General features: G+C 32.6%; 1 protein-coding gene across 1 annotated transcript in view; it reads right to left on the minus strand.

The window, feature by feature from the left end:
* Positions 1-4,311: 4,311 nt before the first annotated feature.
* The window catches only part of LOC102008531 (BRCA1-A complex subunit RAP80-like), a 136,805-nt gene continuing 120,353 nt past the window's right edge, over positions 4,312-20,763 (minus strand). Inside the window, 1 exon segment of the mRNA XM_013512696.1 lies at positions 4,312-4,440. Coding sequence (XP_013368150.1) covers positions 4,312-4,440 — 129 coding nt within the window.

Here is a 20,763-nt window from a genome sequence, read left to right on the forward strand (position 1 = left end):
AGTTCCAGCAAGAAGTTGGCAGGGAGCAATGATAAACACTATGAGGATGGAAATAAGGGTATGTAGGTGATAGTAGTTCAACCAAATGATCAAGAGAAAGCTTGAGTGGGTGCTGTATGTCAAAGATGATGAGAAAATGAATTCTCTACCTGTATTCAAAACATTCAGGTCACTGGGTGTGGTTTGTATCATTTTAGTTTATAAAAGTCTTTGTAACTCCTAATGAATATCATTACCTAGCGTCCAACTCAAAATTGAAGTTTCCAGATGCTTGGCAAAAGTTAAGTAAAACTGCACAATAAAACACAAAATAAAGGCATTTAAGAGAAGCATCAGTCATACTAAAATATACACATAAAAATAACCAGATTATTATTTACTTCATGTAACCATGAAAACTCTATAAAATTGTCATTTGAAAACATTTTGTGCTATTAAATATTGATGTACATATTACTCTACACTGACACATTGAGGGAAGTGATTATTCATACTATAGATCCATTTGAGTCAAGAGTTCATACAGCTAGGTCTACTGTCTTTGCTATTTTTAGACTATCTCAAGAAGTTTTTAATTATTTTATATTTTAGTTATTATTAACTTTTACATAAAGAATTGGTTTCATTAAGAGAAAATATTTAACATTTCTCCCCTTCAAGATATAGGGAATAAAATAATAAAGTTTGCTAGGCTCTAAAAATGCATGATTAAATTTAGAAACAACCTAACAACCCTTCCAGATTCAAACTATTTCTATTTGGGGGATCATAGCACAACAATGAAATTGATTTAAATCTTCTATTGTCAGACACATGCATACTGTCTCGGTCATATTTAACATGATATGACTTTCTGTGCAAAACAAGGCATAAAACAGTGTTCTTAGAAAATTATATAATAATATTGTTTCTGGGTAAAAATTCATATGACTTATTTTAATATAATTATAAGAAAATACTCAATTTCAGAAAAAGTCCAAAACCTAAAACCCAGCATTTTCTTATTTAACATAAAATAGTATCTGGAAAAACATGATTTAAAAGGTAGTTGTTATTATCAGTACAAAGAGCATAGGTAACATTTTATATAAAATCACTAGGAAAAAATATTCGTCTAGTTTGTTATGAAGTCTGATCATAAATATGGTGAATATTATACACATTTTAATTGTATTACAATAGAAGATATATTGTCATTAATCACCTAATTTATTTGCCATAACTCTTGACATTTCTGGAACAGTTCTACACATCCTTATGTATGAGTGTCTTTAGTTGCACTGTTAATGGCTTTGTCCCCGTCCTGAATTGATTCAAAATATTTGACTTTCATAGCCATATTGAATTTGGGGAAAATTAGAGGTGGTATGATGCCAGATCTGGTGAATGAGGTGAATAAGGAAAGAACAGGGTCGGGGATATAATTCAGTGGCACAAGCGCCTGCCTGCAAGTGCAATGTCCCGAGTGCGATTCCCACCACCAAAAAAAAAAAAAAGGAAAGAACATGTTTTCATAAGCCTGCCTTATTTGGATAGCACTCAACAGCAGCATTCAGTGTATTTTTTTTTTTGACTATACATAAAATCATGCAAGAAAAAGGACTTCCAGGACGTCTTTAAAAATACTAAAGGGAAGATGAATGTATTTAAAGCAATGCGGAATATTTTGAGGGGGGCTAATTGTAATGTGTCTTGTACCGTTACAATGTTTTAAATTTAAAACACTCACAATCTATTTTTATGGACCTTTGTAGAGTCCTGAGATAATAACATGATGTTGCATAAATATTGGAACTCATAGAATCTGAAAGAATTGTATGTAAAAACAATTTTTAAACAGTAAGCACTAAGTTTGATGGTGCACCTGAAAAAGTTGAAATTCTTGGAAAATTGGATTACTTAAATGATATCAAGCTATTCATTTTTATTTACAATTAAAATTTACTTCTTTTATAGCACCTGTAATAAACCTTAAACTATAATCATTGTAACACTCCATATATTTGAATGTATGTTGCCAAAAATCTGATATTTATATTTAAAAAACAATATATTTTTGACATGAAAATCATGCTTATAACATCATATAGCTGTGATGATTTTACAAACACATTGGCTTACAGGATATATGTGTAAACATGTGAAAATGTGTGTTTTGGGACTTTATACAGAAAACATAAAATTATATAGGTGCATTGACATAGAGGCTTATTCTTCTCATTACCTCCTGGAACAGGGAGAAATGAAGCAAAGGTAACAGCTGCCAGTTTGTTTGAAGCTATACTTTAGAGACTTGAATGGTCACATTTTAATTAATGACTATGTCCTGCATTTACTAGAAGGGCTATGAATTTATATATAATGCATTCATCATACTTTCACAGAAAATGAAAATCACCAGATAGTATAGAGAATACAATATATTCTGAAGAGCCAGGCAATTTGTCTACAAAGGGTGAAGAGTAGGTTGTGTACCCGGAGTTCAAACTTGTGCAATAGTCTGGACATGCTGCAAATGGCAGTGTTTCAATTACCAGGAATGTTTGCTTAGTGCAATCCATCTTTATGTCATTTAATTGTCTAAACTATAAACCCTTGGCTTTTAACTAAAGCAATTACATAAGTGTACCAGTGAAGGAACAAGCTGATGGTATGATTTTAGGAAAGGAACCAAGTGCTAAAAATATTATAGATATTTTTAATTAATGATAGGAGCAACTGAAGCAGCTTGTTTTAATGCTTTTATGTATAAGATTTTTAAAAACAAAACACCAACTCATCTACAGCTTTTTTATGTAATTGGACTCTAAAACTAATTTTGGTTAACCTCTCTTGGAGAGGCAATGTATATTGTAAGCAGACAAACTTCTCAAAAGTCATCTAATCCTACTCTCTACTCATTTTATAATAGATAACCTGTTCAAATCTGGAGAAAGCAGCTTTTTTTAAATGAAAATAATCACACACAGAGTGAAAAGACAACGTACAGAGTGGGGAAAAAAATTATAGCCAGTTGTCTCTTAGACAAAGGACTTATATCTAGAACATATAAATAAGAGAAAAAATCAGGCATCCCAAACTCAAAAACCCAATCCTAAAATGGGCATCTGAGATGAATACACACTTCTCAAATGAAGAAATACTAATGGCAAATAAATACATGAAAAAATGTTCCACATCACTGGTAACTTAGGAGATGCAAATGAAAACAATATGGTGATTCCATCTCACTCCAGAGAGAACAGCTATCATCAAGAAATCGACCAAAAACAAATTCTTGAGGGGTTATGGGGAAAAGGAACACTTTTACTGTTGGTGCGAGTGTAGACTGGTGCAACCACTGTGAAAATCTGTATGGAGATTTCTCAAAAACTAGGATGAGAGGTCCAGTTTGACCCAGCCATTCTCCTTCTGAGTATCTTCCAGAAGAACTAAAAGCACCATTCCACAGAGATATATGTGCACCCATGTGTATAGCAGCACAATTTGTCATAGGTAAATCTTTGAAACAACCCAAATGCCCATCAACAGAGGAATGGATTAAAAACTCAACTAAAATTAAAGTAAAAATATTTTGTTATATTGATTACTGGGAAAAAATTCTCAGCTAATAATTTTTGAATTAAAAACTGGGAATTGGCATCTGATTTGTCATAAATTAAATAAATCAAGAGTGTCTCAAAGAACTTTTCAGTCACAAATACCTGGAAATTGTAATCACCACATATTATGGAAGAGGACATTAGACCTGACATGGGTGCTATGAATGAGTAAAGTAATAAGATTCCATTTAGATCATCAAGTTTATTAGGAATTGTATATATGAAATTATGTCAAAAGGAATATTTTAAGATCCTGCTGTGTATATTTATGAATTTTCTTCATATGCAATTAAGAACCATGTAACTGCACTTTATCAACAAGACATTAGCACAAATGGACAAAAAAGAAGAGCTCAGAAATTTTTTTGTTCTTAGAATTATTAGATATGAAAATATTAAACAAAACAAAATGAGAAAAAATTGCTCACTGAATAACACACACACACACACACACACACACACACACACATACACCATAGTGTCCTGAAGATCAAGAAAACATTTCACGAAAAGTGGGATGAACTAGATCAACTGTTTCTCATAGGTCAGTTAGGGTGTGAATTTGGAACATACTGGTAGTCAGAACTGCTACAGTCTAAAACAAAAATGTTTGTCAAATACTGATGTGTTAAGAGCTTCATTCACAACTCGGTGCTATTGGGAGGTGGTAGAAACCCTAAGACAGAGAGAATCATCAAAAATCTTCTGATCACTGTGAGTGTGCCTTGAAGTGGTTAAGAGACCTTGCCCTCTCCTTTTCTCTTGCTCTTCCTTGCCATGAAGTGAATGATTTCTCAGCCACATATTCTCCACCATTACGTGCTGCCATACCACAAACCTACAAGACATGAGGATAAATGACCACAGACTGAATTCTCCTATGCCATGAGGAAAATAAACATTTCATGAAATAAGTTGATTATCACACATTTTTGTTAGAGTTTAGAGTGGTTGCAGAAGTATGATCAGAGTAGGTTTAAGAAATTATGGATGAACAGTAATTGGAATTAAACATATAGATAACCCCTTTTGAGGAACTTTACCACAAGTGAATGTACCAGTAATGAAATAATGATAGCTAGAAGCAAAGTAAAGTCATGGAAATATTGGCTGCTGTCGCTCTTAATATGGTAGGACTGGTGGCACTTTTGTATGCAATGAGAAAGACATAACACGCAGTCGTAAGATTTGATCATTTAAATAGCTAGAACACCACATATGCTAAAGAAGATTATTTTAATCCGCCACTCCTATTGAAATCAAAGCATTTATGTGAAAATCAGTGACTGTCACAATGGGAATTAAATCGTGAATTTCCCTTATTGATAATTTACACTGTTTATTACAGTAGAGTTCTTTCATATATCCATGTCACGATTTCCTCATGTGGCACTTACAGTTTTGTGTGACAACCAGTGAGCAAAATTCCATTCCCCTCATACTAGTGACTGTACCAGGTAAACTGCAGGTAAAATAATTAGAGCATGGTAGTATAGAATGAGTGTGCACCCCCACAAATTTACATATTGAAATTTTAACCCTAAGGAGATGGTAGTAACAAACGGAGATTAGGAAGGAGATTAGGGCATGAGAGTGGAACCCTCCTGGATGGGCTTAGTGGTTTCCTAAAAATAGAGGAGGGCTTGCTTTCTCTCTCTCTTTCCTACCAAGTAAGTATATAGTTCTCTGAACCAGGCCTTAAGTCCTTACTAGACACTGCATTTGTTGGTACTTTGACCTTGTAATACCCAGACTTGAAAATCGTAAGAACTAAAGATATATTGTTTAAACCACACAGTCTATGGTAACTTGCTATTGCAGGCTGAACATACTGAGGCAAACTTTGTCTTCCTGGCTAAAAGATTAAGTCAGTCATGTTTCATTCAGTGTAAAACTTGATCTTCACAGGATGGTCTGTTAATTTGAGACCTGTAATGCTGGAGCTATTTGTCAGAGTAAGACAAGCCAATCTGAAAGGAAAGTTTGAACAGGAGAATCACAAGCTTAGAGAATTTTAAACAATGATACAGCCTTGAGCAAATTGTAGCAGGAAAATTTAATTATATGAATCAACACATTCCTTATATTGTTTAAATAAGTTTGAATTGAGTTTTTATATTTCCTGGAATTAAAATCATCTTAAATTGGTGATGACCAATATGTGAACCTCAATTTAAATGAGGCTAATTAATAATTGTGCAGTGATGGTGATATTTTCTCAGTTTGAACTGCTAATTAAGCCCAAGATAACCAAATTTATGAACATTTTAGAAAAGGTTTTCTGATAGCAGACAAAGACACTGAGAAAAAGAAAGTTGCTCTTTGAGAATAAAAACACATGTGGAAAAAGGGAGATTACCTTCTCCTTAGGAAAACAGTAATTGGAGACAAGATGTACAGATCAAAAATCTCATTTTCTCATTTTATTTTATAACACTTTGTTTCTTGTGTATCTAAAGTGAAAAGTTCAAGTGGATCACTTGTGCTTCCATTCAAACTTTAATGTATCAGAAAATATAATGAATACACAATGTAAATGCACATTGCCAAGAACTATGAGATAACTGCGTTCACAGTGAGAAGGGATATTTTTAGGAGGATTAATGGCAATGTGTCATTTACTGAAATACCTATTTTTAAAAATTTAAACATTCACATTTAAATTTAAATTTTAAAAATTTAAACATTTGTTTGTGAGTTACCAATAGTTTTCACTAATAAGAATTTTTTTTCAAAATCTGTTACATGTTATAACTCAAGAATTTTAAGATGATCTTAGACATAAATAAAATGGATTCCAAATATTCAAATACCTTTCAGAGGACTGGCACTCAAACACTTGTTAATTATATAAATAATATGGAACTCGCACTGTGTGCTCAAATCGATGTTATGTGTGGAGCTGAAATCTGAAACACACACAGAAAACAAAACACCCCAAAAACTTACTGGAATGTTGCAGTCTTTTGTGATGTTGGACCTACCAACCATTAATGAACTATTATAAATGCTGTGCAGACTAGATTTTTTTTTTAAAGAAAACTCTTGGGCCATAACGGAAAGAAGACTTTCTTCTGCCTGAAAGTTCAGATTGATTTACTAGGATCTATAATGAAGATAAGACTTAAACACATGAGAAAAGCTACCAGTTGTCAAATCAGCAGAAAGACAAAATTTTTGTCATTAAACTGAACACTCCTTGAAACCAAGATGGTTCCTTGGTCATTAGTTTATCTCCCTGGTCCAATACTGCAATGGTCACATAGTAGACAACTGTTAATTTTGGGTTGAACACATATTTCTATGATGCAAACCACTATGATAAGTGGGGACAATCAGGGAAAACATGTGGGGCCCTGAGAGAGCTCGTAGAAGACTTTCAGTTGTTGTGTGTGTTGCTGCATGATAAACAGGAGCTAGACTAGAAAATATGGAACATTGTTTTATTAAAAAACATGTATGACAATGGTTATTCACAAATTGTCAGAAGAGGGAGTTCACACCGTGGAGATGTCTACAGAGAGAGATAATTTCTGCTATTTAATTATATAAGTAATAGGCATTGCAGAGTTTTGACAAAAATCATCAAAATGCTTCTTACAATAATTAGATAAAAAGGATATGATAGGTGAATTATAGCTGTAGAAAAGTTTAAAAGAAGGGAGACTATTTAGGAAATTGTTTTAAAAGGCCTGGGAAGAGGATAGTACTGCCTAAATTACACGCATGATACTGGATTGAAATAGAAGAGAGCCTCAGGAGTCTACCAACTTAATAAGTGGTAAAACAATTGGGTGTGATGATTTATTAGCTAGAGTGGACCTGACGAGATGGAGGTTTGAAGAGGACTTCCACACTTGCAGTTCACATAATTGAATGCATAGCTCAGCTATTCTTTACCTTGTCAGTGCAAGAAAAGGTGCATGTGAGTGAGAATTGAAATTCTGTTTGAAATTTGGGACATAAACCCCCAATCTGAAAGATCACAAAATGCAGGTTTTATGAACTACAGATGTTTTTGCAAATCCTGGAGTTGTTTTAACAGTGAATTGTGTTTGGCATGATAAGAATAAAGAAGTCTTAATGGACCCCTCTGTTTTGGGGAGTAGTTTTTGCACTAGACTAGACGCCCTAGAAATTCTGCAAAGTGATACAGGACATCTTTTCAATATGTACTCAAATCTTCAAACCTTTTCAATATGTACTTGCTTATGAGAACATTATCTTCAAAACCTTCCATCATCAGAAAATACAAAATGTCCTCCCTTTCATACTCAAATTTCTACTACTTTTAACAAAAAAGCCAAACTTCTCACTTTCTCTTACTCTTAGGATATTTCTCTTATTGTAGGAATTCATAAATCCAAAAATATCATCTTATCTTATAGAGTTTGTGTTTTTTGTTTTCTTTTTTTTTCCAGTACCAGGGATTGAACTCACAACCTTGCGCTTGCCGGGCAGACACTGTGCCACTGAGCTAAATCCCCAGCCCTTGGAGTTTGTGTTCTTATAAGTTAAAATAACAGAACTGAGTTAGGAATGGAAATGATAAGAAGTGGTTGTAAATATGTATTTTCTAATTGGTATGAGTAAGATATACTTTTTGTTACATAGTATAAAAGGATTAAATATCTAAATCACACTGTCCTAACAAAACTTCCAAATTATTTCTGCTCACCCTTTCCAATCAAATTTCCTAAAAAATACTATATAAAAATAAAGAACAGTTGATAGTTATTAATCTTGTCATTTCAGGGTATAACATCTATGGATATGCAAAATAATTTAAAATATATGCTTGATTATCTCAGTAATGTACAGCTATGATTTTGTTTTTATATCCAAAAACTTTAAAATATAATATGTCTATTCTTTGCTAATTATAAATTTAACAATGTTTAATTTTAAAAGAAATTTGTAAAATGCATAAGTATTTATGGTCACGTGAATAAAATATTTTCAATTCAAATTTTAAATATATAAGTTATATAATATGGATATATTCTATATATGCATAGATATAGATATGTATATTTATACATAGATATAGATATCCTTAGAAAGGACACATAATTATTGTTGATTTTATAAAATTTTCCAATATAAAAATATGATATCTTTATTTGTAAAATGTATAAAGAGTTTAAAATTTAAGGTAAATGCATGCAAAATATTTAATTATGATAGAAGTAGGGGCTGGGGATTTAGCTCAGCGGCACAGTGCCTGCCTGGCAAGCGCAATGTCGTGAGTTCGATTCCTGGTACCGGAAAAAACAAACAAACAAAACAAAACAAAACAAAACAGAACAAGAAGTAGTTAAACAGGAGTTGTATCATTTTGAAATTTAGAAGTGAGTTTATTCTTTCTAAATCTACACCATGTTGTGAACCATTTTCACTAACACTATTTGAGGATCTAAAGGTCAATGTTGCTGCCCTGTTCAGTTTTAGCCTCTATACGGTACCAACTCAGAGTGTACTGGTTATTACTGAATGATAAACTACTCAAAACTGAGTGCCTTAAATCCACAGTAGTTATTGTCTACAGGAGTTATAGATTAGGACTCAGAGTGATCTTATTTAAATCTCATGACTTTGAGTCTTTCATATTTTAGTCAACCCAAAAATTGACAGGAAGGAAGCACTCTGGGCCAACTCTTGTGTTGATGGGCTGGTTTCAGTTTTTCCTAAGTCATGTTGAGGTTTTAGCTACTCATATTCTTTGGTCTGGATGTCTCCCTGTGTTCCTTGGAATACAGACTCCAACTGGGACCTCTCACAACACAACAACGTTCCTCATCAGATAGCAAGAGATCAGGCTAGCATGACAAAAGTCACAGATTTGTAATACAGCATAACTACAGAATTGATTCTTCATTAATGTTGTTTTATTTTGTTGACTAGTTGCAAGTCATTATGTCCAGATGTCATCAAAGAGATCAGTTCTGGAATATGGGTGTTTTGGGAGCCATGTAATAAAGATTCATGTTGTACAAAGTAAATGTGTCTTTGATAGATGTTTACATAAAGTAAAATCAATAAGCATTCACTGAGTACGTGTCACATACCAGGGATGAAAGAAGTAGTTTTACTTACAAACCAGGTATAATTTCTACATTTATTTGGTGTAGGAATCTCTGCTTCACATCACTGTGACCCTAAATATATAACCATTAAACTAATAGAACGATGAAGTTTGCTAGACACATCACATTGAAGAATTCAAATTTCCTGTGCAAAGAGGTTAGAGTATTTTTATAGTGCCAGTCTTTTGAAGAAATGCTCAAAACTAAAGCAGACAACCAATCATAGGTGTACCAAACATTTAAAAGGATTTTATGGAAGGATTATTCATAACAATTATATACTTTAATGATTATATTTTGCTGTCCTACTCTGTACACTTTAGGGGGCATAAGACTAATTTTCTCAAGGCTAAAAGCATGGATCTGTCAGACCCATATTTATCTCTTAGAACATTTCTTTTGATGGATTATGAATTTTAATTTTATGAGCTTTAGTATACTAAACAATGAGTAGTTAACAAGAAAATATCACAAAAATAAAGTATTGGATTTTTATATTTATTGTGATTTAAAAAACATCAACATTTTCAACATTAACTGTTTTTTGTGTACTAAGTCTAAAAAGAACAACATAAATAAAATTTTATATGAACTACAATGAAAATACCAATAGCACTTAACAAAAAATAATATTTAATTATCACACCTAAGGCAGTCTTCATACATGACCACAGCCTGCTCTGTACACATATATCACTTACACTGACAGCAAATGTGTTTTGCTTTCCTGGATGTTTTGTAGGACATAATTGACGTCTCAGTGGTCTTACTGTTTTGTCAGGAGGTTCTTATTATGTTATAGAATGTGTAGTTAACAGAAACATAAAATATCAGTACAATGTTATTAAATTCTTAATAATATCATTTATTAAATTTAAAAAGTTGCACATTTAGAATAGACATCAACAATTTTACAACAACATTTTCTTCCTTACAAAATCTAGAATAAAACACCAGATATAAATACTTACACGATCTGCAATGAAAATACCAGTAGACCTCTACCACAAAAATAAGCTTTGGTTCAAATGTTACAACCAAGTTTGTCTTCACACATGAACACTGTATGTTCTATACACACATCTTGCTTACACTGATGGGACATTTGCTTAGCTTTCCTTTCTTATGTGGCAGTCTTGGCAACTCTCTTCTCTTCCTGTTTTGTCCTACTATATTTTACAACATGCACTTACCAAGGATATAAGATATCAATAAAAATAAAATATTAAATATGGAATAAGTGCTTAAAATAAACATCAACATTTTCATTTTAGCTGTATACTTACAAAACCTAAAAGTTAGCATCAAAAGTAAATTCCCACATGAACTATAATAAAATACCCATAGAATTCTACCACAAAATAAGCTATGCTTCAACTGTCATACCAAACACAGTCTTCACACATGACAAGTGTATGTTCCATATACAAGTGTCACTTATTGTGATGGCACATATGTTTTGATTTCCTGTACATCTTTATAAGGAGGAGTTAACATCTTTTTTGTTTTCCTGCTGTCGTAGTAGTTCTTTCTGATTCTGTGCCTCCCTAGTCAACTGTCAGTTCACCAGTGCGCTCCACAATTTTTTTGCATAGCTCCCTGGGCAGAAATATTCTGATTTTTCTTCTGCTGTAAATTATCTAGTAGACGCTCCAGTTCCAGTCCTCTAAGGAAATTTTTCTGTGATATTTGGCATTTTTTTGTGTAAACTATAGACTTTTCATGCCACAAGTGTTTAGGACTAGGTAAAACACAAACATTGGCCAGTGCTTTGTTTGAAGTGACATAGTTACTGTAGAACTCATAACAACATCTACTCCACCTTTGGTTTTGTTGTAAAAATTTCCATCCTAGACTTCTGTTTGTCAAGTTTCCCTAACAATATTTTCATCATGGTGAAATGTTGACATCAGCAGTACCTATTTCTTTTTCTTTGCCATACACAAGTCTAGTGTTATATTTGTCTGAAATCCAAAGATTGTACTGTGCAATTCTGTGTTTTGAAATTTTAACATGTCATTTGGAATTTCTCCTTTGTTCCTGAGTACAGTTCCTGCATTGATCAACCTCTGCTCTGTTAGCAAATATAACATCAACTGGACACAGCGTTGAATGTCACATTCTGATTAGTTTGAGAAATGGGAGCAACAATTCTGTTCACAACATCGTTTGGGTTATTACTATATGAATAAGGACATAATGGCTGAGTTCCAGGATAAATGTTTATATTGAAAGTATAACATCATTGCATGTACAAGAGCATAAATTGTTGTGCCATACTTTGACCCACCACTTTTGAATAAAACTTTTACGTCACTTTCTCACTATGAGAAATCTTTGCTAAGTATGGCAGACTAATGAATGCTTTCAGTTCAGCCAATGAGGTGTCATAATAAATACATCTTAAATATGGCTATTGGTGCATATAGAATGTCTCAATTGTATTTCAGCCTTTGTACATTTCACAGCATCTTATAACATTTCATCTGTTACGTTTCCAACAATGAATGACAGCACTAGCATTCTGTCCAATACATTTTGCCACTGCCAAGACCCTCTATATTTTCAGACCTAGTTCTAACATTGGATAGTTCCATTTGGAAGCATGGCCATTGCAACATTTTGACAAATATGTACTCATGCTGTTTTCTTTGTCATCTGCATCAAGGAGGTCTGCATTCCCTGTGTCCGTATCAGTTGTAGCTTGCTCCATTTCATTACCACAGGAATTTTGGCTCACACAACTAATATCTAAGTCACCATCATTTTCACCATCACCTTCATCATCATCACCTCCACCACCACCACCATAATTAACATCATCATAATACACCCACACCACTCTTCTGTTATGAAAGCACGTGTTTCACCATAATGGATCATCTTCATTGTCCATGCATGAATGATCTGATGATTTACTTTTGACCTCCTCCAAAACTTGCAAATCTGGTTTTGCATGTGCCATTGTACTGAATAGGACTGCTACTACCAGAAAAATCAGTAGAATACTTTTTTAAAACAAATTCTAGAGCGGTGTGGTTCTATTGGACTCTCAGTGATGTTTTATTAAACATACACAAAACACAAGTACATGGAATGTACAGTAGGGAAAAATCCCATTTTGCCACATTTGCACACATGTACCCGCATTTCTGTCCATCATACCAAGTGGGCAAGCACCTAGCTTGCTTCCTGTATTCCTCGGGGAAATGTACTGAGATGCACAGCCAGCTACTATTACGTTAAAGTACAAATTTATTGTGGAAAGGTAAGGGATAGGCCCACTTGACACAGTCTTACGTTCTTAATGGTTCTAAAACATACAGTACGGAAGGCTTGAGGATCCTTAAACTCTTTCAAAGTACTTGCTTTCGCTAAAGTTATTTTAACAATCATATGGGATATAATTTATTTTTTCACTCTTATTCTCAGGAGTATACAGTATAGTTTTCCTGGAGCTAAACTACATGTGATCTGCAAAAAGACAAAAATGAACAGAGATGTGAAAATTCACTTGACTTGTATTAAGGAAAGCATGTCAGACAAGGCACAGTATTTTAGAAAATACAGTTATTTTTGAAAAAGTTTCGTTTATGTTAACATTATGTAACATTTTGTATGAAATTGTTGAGTTTCAATATGAATACAAGGCATATTCTACAGCATAATCTAAACTATTTGGGGTTCTTAACAATTAATGTTATAGGGAATCTTAAATCAAAAGTTTAATTAGGACAGAATTTAGTAATATCTAAAACATCAGCAGATTTCTAAACATTTAAATGGAAATATATCTGGATTAAAATGTATTTGTGTCATTAGACTTATTTTCTTCTAATATGGTTTACTACTGTAAAATTCAAAACTTAGATGTCACTTCACTAAATAATGACATTGTTGGAAAGTACTAATTATAAGTTAGACAAGAAAATCCTGTCAAGGTAAAATGAATGACCTCCTTTAATTACAGCAAGAGTATTGATTATAGTATATTTATTACAGTATATAATTGAAAATTGTTTTTAAAAACTAATACTTCTCAGATCAATAACATTATGAAGGCATGATTATGATTATATCAGGAATACCAATGTGATGGCAAAGTTTATAGTCTTTTACTGTGCTTTAGTTGTACATTTTTAACAACATTTGGATTCTGTAAAATATCTAAAGAATCTAAGCAGAATACGGGTGCAACATTATTAAACTAACTTGATATACATTAGCTCTTTACCATTAAGAATAAATTCTGTTATCCATTATTTTGGTAGGAAAATTTTAGTAATTAGTTTTCATGGTGTGCTGTGGTAGAACATTACCACCAATTTGTATTTTAAAAGTAAGAGTGGAGAAAAATCATTATTACTAAGCAGAACATTGGTGCTTCACTGATAGACCACAACAGAAAGGCCCTAATGACAGATAAAAAATCCAGGTTTTATTTCATTTTATTAAGAGCTACTGAATTTAAAATGGGAAAAGGACCAGCAGCAGATTACTCATTAGAGCTCAAATAATTTAAACTATTAATTTTACATTTCTCTAATCACATATTCATTCAAAATTGTTCTCATTTGCTGTATCCAGGACCTGCACATATAATTTCATTATGTATCATAAATATAAGATTTTTTGGAAAATCTAGCTTTATTGTAAAAGAACCTATAAAATAATATCCACTTCTCTGAAGTACTTAGTTCATAAACCAAAAATTAGAGATGGTAAAACTCATACCATTTGGCCTCACATTGTGATTAGAATGTGGCAATTTGCAAGAGCATTACTCAGATAGTAACAGTGAGGGAAAACCACTCAATAACAAGAACAAAAACTACAAAAACCCCAATGATCTGATATTGCAAATAAATTTAAATGAGTTAAATTATAAATAAGGAGTCCACAGCTCTGGACAATGGTGCACCTGGCAAGAGGAGCCGGTTCTGTGAAGGGTAAGGCCAAAAGTAACCAACATGACACTTAACAAACACTTAAAGGCAACATCAAGGACACACAAAAAATTAAGATGTGTTATGCACAGGGACCAATTTCCTATGATACATACAATCGCTATGTAATGATGCAATCATTATGCAAATTTGCACCAACAAAAATGAAAATTTAAAAATAAATAAATAAAGCAATATCAGGCCCAGCCTAATTGATCACAATGTTAAGGAGCACTGATCACTTGCAAATCCTGTCCCCCAGTGTCTTCACCAAGTGTAGACAATGAGCAATCAAGGCAAAGTATATCACAGGCTTAGAAGGAAACTTCAGGAGCATAGGTCATAATCTGAACATCAGCAGTGCATAGTTTTGGGTGGGATAGGAGTATTGAGAGACATAACCAGAAGCAGACCTCATTATAACTTGCAAGGACAAAATAGTAACTCACTTAAAGCTGCAGCCAGGTAAGAAGAGCTAAGGGAAACTCCTCAATAGACAGCAGCAGTGGACCAAAGACTAAAGGTAGTATAGAACAATTGAGTAGTATATAAGAAGTTCCACAAAGTGCAAGTGCCTTACTGAGTGCCTGGAAGAACTGTGTCAGGGACCGAAGCCAGGAAAGAAAGCCGAGAGGTGCCTGTGGGAGCACAGGGACTCCCTTCTTGAATATAGGGGGTTCATAACAGGATCTCAGAAACATAGTATAAAGATTGAGATATCTCAGAGAAATCCCCCTAAGTACTCAGAATCTATGACAAGGGAAATCAGTATCCAATAAAGGCCATGGACAGTGACAGATTTTGATTTCCTAAAGTACATAAAGCTAGAAATGGATCTGCAGGTCCTAGAGAATAGTTATATCTTCTCAAAATGCATTGACTGGGTTGTAAATCAGAGATCACTGCAGTATTACCAACACACAGATTCCAAATATTTTTTAAAAGAAAATTATGATTCCATTTCAAAACACTCAAAACCAGTAATTACATAATCAAAATACATAGAAAATACTGTAACAAACTAGCTCAAGTATAGGTAACACTGGTTTATTCTTCACCAACAGCAGCAAAAAGTGAGAGAGAGAGAAAACAAATTGTGAACTAGAAATAAAGTCACTAGAAATCAAACTGGAAAATAAAAAGAAAAAAGGAACTCTGCAATATATGGGACAACATTAAATATTTAACATATGTAATTAGGGCCACAGAATATTATTATAAAAGAATACATATTGAGGAGGTTTACATACGTATATGATGGAGAAAAAAGAAAAAAAAAAGGACAACTAGAAAACTAAGCATTTAATATTTAGGAGACCAGACATTGTTCTAAATACTTATTGTACCATATTTTAGATTGTATTGTTCTAAGTGCCTGTGTTGCATTGAGCTCTGAGTTAGTCATGATGGGACCCTTTTCACTTTAATTCTATCAATTTAGAAACAATCCTCAGGGCCAAAGACCACAGGCTTCCAAATTATGCCATACTGTTAATTTAAGAATGACCATTCTTCAAACTATTAGTGACACTGCTAAGTGAATAAAAAGGAAAAATCATATAAAAATAATAAATATAGTATAAGAATGTAAATTTCCTTTATATTTCACACCTATATTCATAGGTAGAATATACTTGAAGATTTTACTTGACTTGTTCAATCTGATCAAAGCATAAAGTATATAAATATTTACAGTTACCATCAAACATAATTTGAAAAGATTTAATTCTCTCTTTCATTGAATGATGAGAAAAAAATATATTTACACTCATCTCATCCTTCAAGTGGTTCATAGATGTCTTATTTAGTAAAACAAGAAACAAGTAAATGAAAGGTTTAAGATTGGAAAGGTATACAGGAAGTTTCCTTTCTGCAGAAAAACGGTCACACATGCTTACATAAATATTCATCTATATGCATGCAATATGTATATGCACCTGGATGTATGTGTGTATATCTATATTTAAAACCTCAAATATCAGAAAGAAATTCTGAAACTAAGAAATTAATCCAGCAAGTTTTCAGGGTTCAAAGTCGATATTTAAAAAATCAATTGCATTACTATAGACTAAAGGAAAGCAAATATTTTTTAAAATATCACTTACCAAATCATTAATAATCATCAATATTTTAAGTTCAAATGTATCAAAAGAATTCCACACTGAAATAAAAGTAAAATATTTTAAAATTCTATTAATGAATATAAAGTTTTGCTGTGTTTAATGATTACAGGTTTAAATATTTTTAAGAAATATAGGCTTTACAAGAATTTTGTGTATTCATTAAAATTCTATAAAAATTCTCTAATCAAGTTTTAAAAATCAGTTATAATTATTTTTAAAATTTTTATAGAAACCTAAATAGTCCTTGAGAACTAAACAATTTTTTAAAGAAAAGATGAAGTTGTGGATAAACTACTCTATATATTACTGTAAATATACAGCAAGAGAAATATGCTTGTAGCATAAGAAAAGCAAGTTGATTAATCAGACTGAATAAAAATCATAAATAGACAGACACACTGAAACATCGTCAATAGGTTTTGACACATATTGTAAGGCAATTTGACGTGGAAAGGGAAGGCAATTCAAAAATGTTGCTGGAGCACCAGGATATACAAACAGGGAAATAAATTTTGAATCCCACATCCTTATGTAAAAATTGAAAATGGATTATAAATCTGAACCCAAATTAGAACCATAAATATTCTAAAGAAAAAGTAAGACTTGCGGTGGTAATTTTCTATACTATCCGGATTGCGTTAGGGAAAGTGTTCAGGCGGATGCTCCCAGAAGAGATCAGCAGTTGTACCAGTGGACTGAGTAAGGACGATCGACAACACTCAGCAATCTGAAGGGAGGACAGCAATTCACTGGGAACATGGATTGCACAAAAAGGCAGAGGAAGGCGAACTTTTATCTGGAGGTGAAGCTTCCTCTTCCCTGCCCTCAATCAAGCCCCCCCCCCCCCCGTTACTTAGCCTTTAGATTCAGACTAGGCATTACACCATCAATTTTTCTTCTCAGAACTTTCAATTTTAACAGAATTACATCAGCGGCTTTCCTGGTTCTTGGGCTGATAACGAGGGCATTTTGTGGGACTTCTCTACCTCCAGAGTGACGAGAACCACCTTCCACACAGACCCGCTCTTACCTATCTATACATATCCTATTGGTTCTGCTTCTCTGAACAACTCTGACTAATACAGGAGCACAGTTCTTTACTTTTATAGTGTACACAATATATTTTCTACAGGTAACAAATACAGCACTCAACAGCAAACTGATTTTAATTCTATAAGATAATAATTCTAGATTACCAGAAGCCAATACATAACAGATAAAATCTATCAAAAGAAAAAATATCCTCATCCATATTTTGTAAAGGAATTACATTCAAAAGTCACAAATTTTCTACTATTCAGTTATACACACATTATATATATAATATTAGGCAAAAGATGAGATGCTAATAGCTAATATACATACAAAATATGTTGCATATAACTCCATGATAAAAATGAAAACAACATATTATGGTATCAATTCATATTAAGATAGGAAAAAGAAAAATATTGACAGTACTGAATATTGCTAAACTTGTGGATTAACTAAAACTTTCACAAATTTCTGATGAGAGAATAAAATGGACCAATTACTTTAGAAAATTGTCTGTTTCTTTGAAAGTTATAAATATCTCTCCCAAATTATTCAACAAATGCCTATATATTTATATAATTGAAATAAAACATATTTTCACAAAGTATCTTGCATTAAGAAGACTACAGCTTTCCCTTTTGCACAGCAAGAGAAACCACCAACAGAGTAAAAAGGCAAAACAATGTGGGAAAAAATGATTGCCAAATGTTCCTCAGACAAGTTTACTACCCAGAACATATAAAGAACACAAAAAAATCAGACCTCCCAAATTTAAAGACCCAATCCAAAAATGGGCATCAGAGGTGAATATACATCTTTGAAATAGAGAAACACAGACAGCAGATAAATATATCAAGAAATGATCAATATCACTGTTCTTTCCAGAGATGCGAATTTAAACAACACTGAGAGTCCATCTCACCTTGGAAAGAATAGCTGTTTTCAGGAAATCAACCAATAACAAACGTTGGATGGGCTGTGGGGAAAAAGGAACCCTTCTCCATTGTTGGTGGGAGTGTAGATTGGTACAACCATTTTGTAAATCAGTGTGGTGATTTCTCAAAAAACAAGGATTGAATGTCCCATTTGACCCAGGTAGCCCCTTTCTGTGTATCTTTACAGAAGAATTTAAAATATCATACCACAATGATATATGTGCACCCATGTGTATTGCAGCACAAATTGTAATAGCTAAATCTTGAAAACAACCCAAATGCCATCAAAGAAGGAATGGTTGAAAAACATATGTATTTTTTCATACAGTGGAGTACTACTCAGCCATAAAGAAGGAGAAACTGGAGACTTTTATAGGTAAATGGTTGTAACTAGAGACCATACTCATAAGTGAAATAAACCAGATGCAAATGTCTAACATAGCATTGTGTCCCTATTGTGAGAAGATGAAAGAGTGAATAATATCCAAAATGTACAAAAGATATTGTAAAATGGGAAGAAACTTCAAAAGAAAAGAGAAATTGGTTTAGGGGGATGGAAAAAGGAAGGAAGGGAAAAGAAAAAGGAAAAAATATATACACTTACATATACATAATACATATAAAAGATAGTTGAAATAGTTATACTACTAATTTCTCTCAGTTCCTTAAAAAGATAGCTCTGTGCTAATATTATTTGGACAATTAAAGGCTGATATGCCATATTCTGCATAACTAATTGAAAGATAATAATATGCAATGTTTTAATCATTGTTTTAATCATTTAATCAATGTTTTAATCATTTTAATCATTGTTACTCTACTATCATATGGTTTTGGAATTTTGTGTTCTGTGGATTTTTGTTTGTTCATTTCTTATCATTTCTTTTTTAAAATAAAAATTAAACATAAAAAGAAGACTGCAGCTTTCTTTATATTAGCCGAAAGCTGGAAAACATTAAACTCCAACTAATACAAGAATGAAAAATAAATTGTGATATATATCCATACAATGTAATAGTACATAAAGATAAAACATACCAATTATTGATACCTACAGCAAGATGAAAAAGTCATAAAAATATGTTGAGCAAAAAATAGAAAAGAACACATATTTTCAAGAGGGAGAATAAAAGTGATAGAAGTGAAATTCTAACAGAAAGGCAATATTCTGTACCAACTTGATTACTCATTATGTGAGCCTAACGCGATCATCAAAATGTATTGATCTGTTCACTTAAGATCTGTGCTTCTTATTTCATTTAGACCCCAATAAAATTCCAGATCACTAATGTGACACTTTTATTACTTAATTTGTTAAATTCATTACTTTAAAAAGTACCCAAAGATAAAGACCTGGGAAATTCCACTTGAGCATGATTAAAAGCCACACTTCTAAATCACTTGAGTGATGGCTTACAACTTTTTTCAGTAATTAACAAAATAACAATCATATTTCTTTTAATGTATATTTTTGGGCACTTACTATGTAACAAATTCTGTGCTATTTTCCAGGGATATGCCAATATCTTACTCTTTATGTTGCAAAACATGGGCATTTTATAATGAAAAGAAATATAATTTACAATTCTGAAAGCAAAGAAGTCCAAGATCAAGGTGCTGATAGTTACAGTTCTAAGGCACTGCCTTGTTGCTTCCTCCAGAGAGAGAAAACACTGTATCCTCAAAGGCAAAGAAGATGGAAGAATTTAAAGAGGATAGTTAGTTTTCAACTGCTTTCTCATAACTTTGCTAAGCTCATTAATGAGATTTATGAATCTCATAATCATCACTTCCTGAAGGACTCACATGTTAATTGTATCACACTGAGGTTTAAATTGAAACGTGTGAACTCAGACTTTGAAGTGATTTTTATCACTTTAGGTTATAATGATTGGAATCATACTAGTATTATAGAAGAAAAATAAAATATACAATCTAGAAATGGAAATTATTTGTAAAATGTAGACAATGCATATTCATATCATAAAATATAGTTAAAACTATGCTAAGTTGAAAATATTTTTCTAATATATAAT

Source organism: Chinchilla lanigera, unplaced genomic scaffold (genome assembly GCF_000276665.1).
Source record: "Chinchilla lanigera isolate Chin_1 unplaced genomic scaffold, ChiLan1.0 scaffold00016, whole genome shotgun sequence".
Lineage (NCBI taxonomy): Eukaryota > Metazoa > Chordata > Mammalia > Rodentia > Chinchillidae > Chinchilla > Chinchilla lanigera.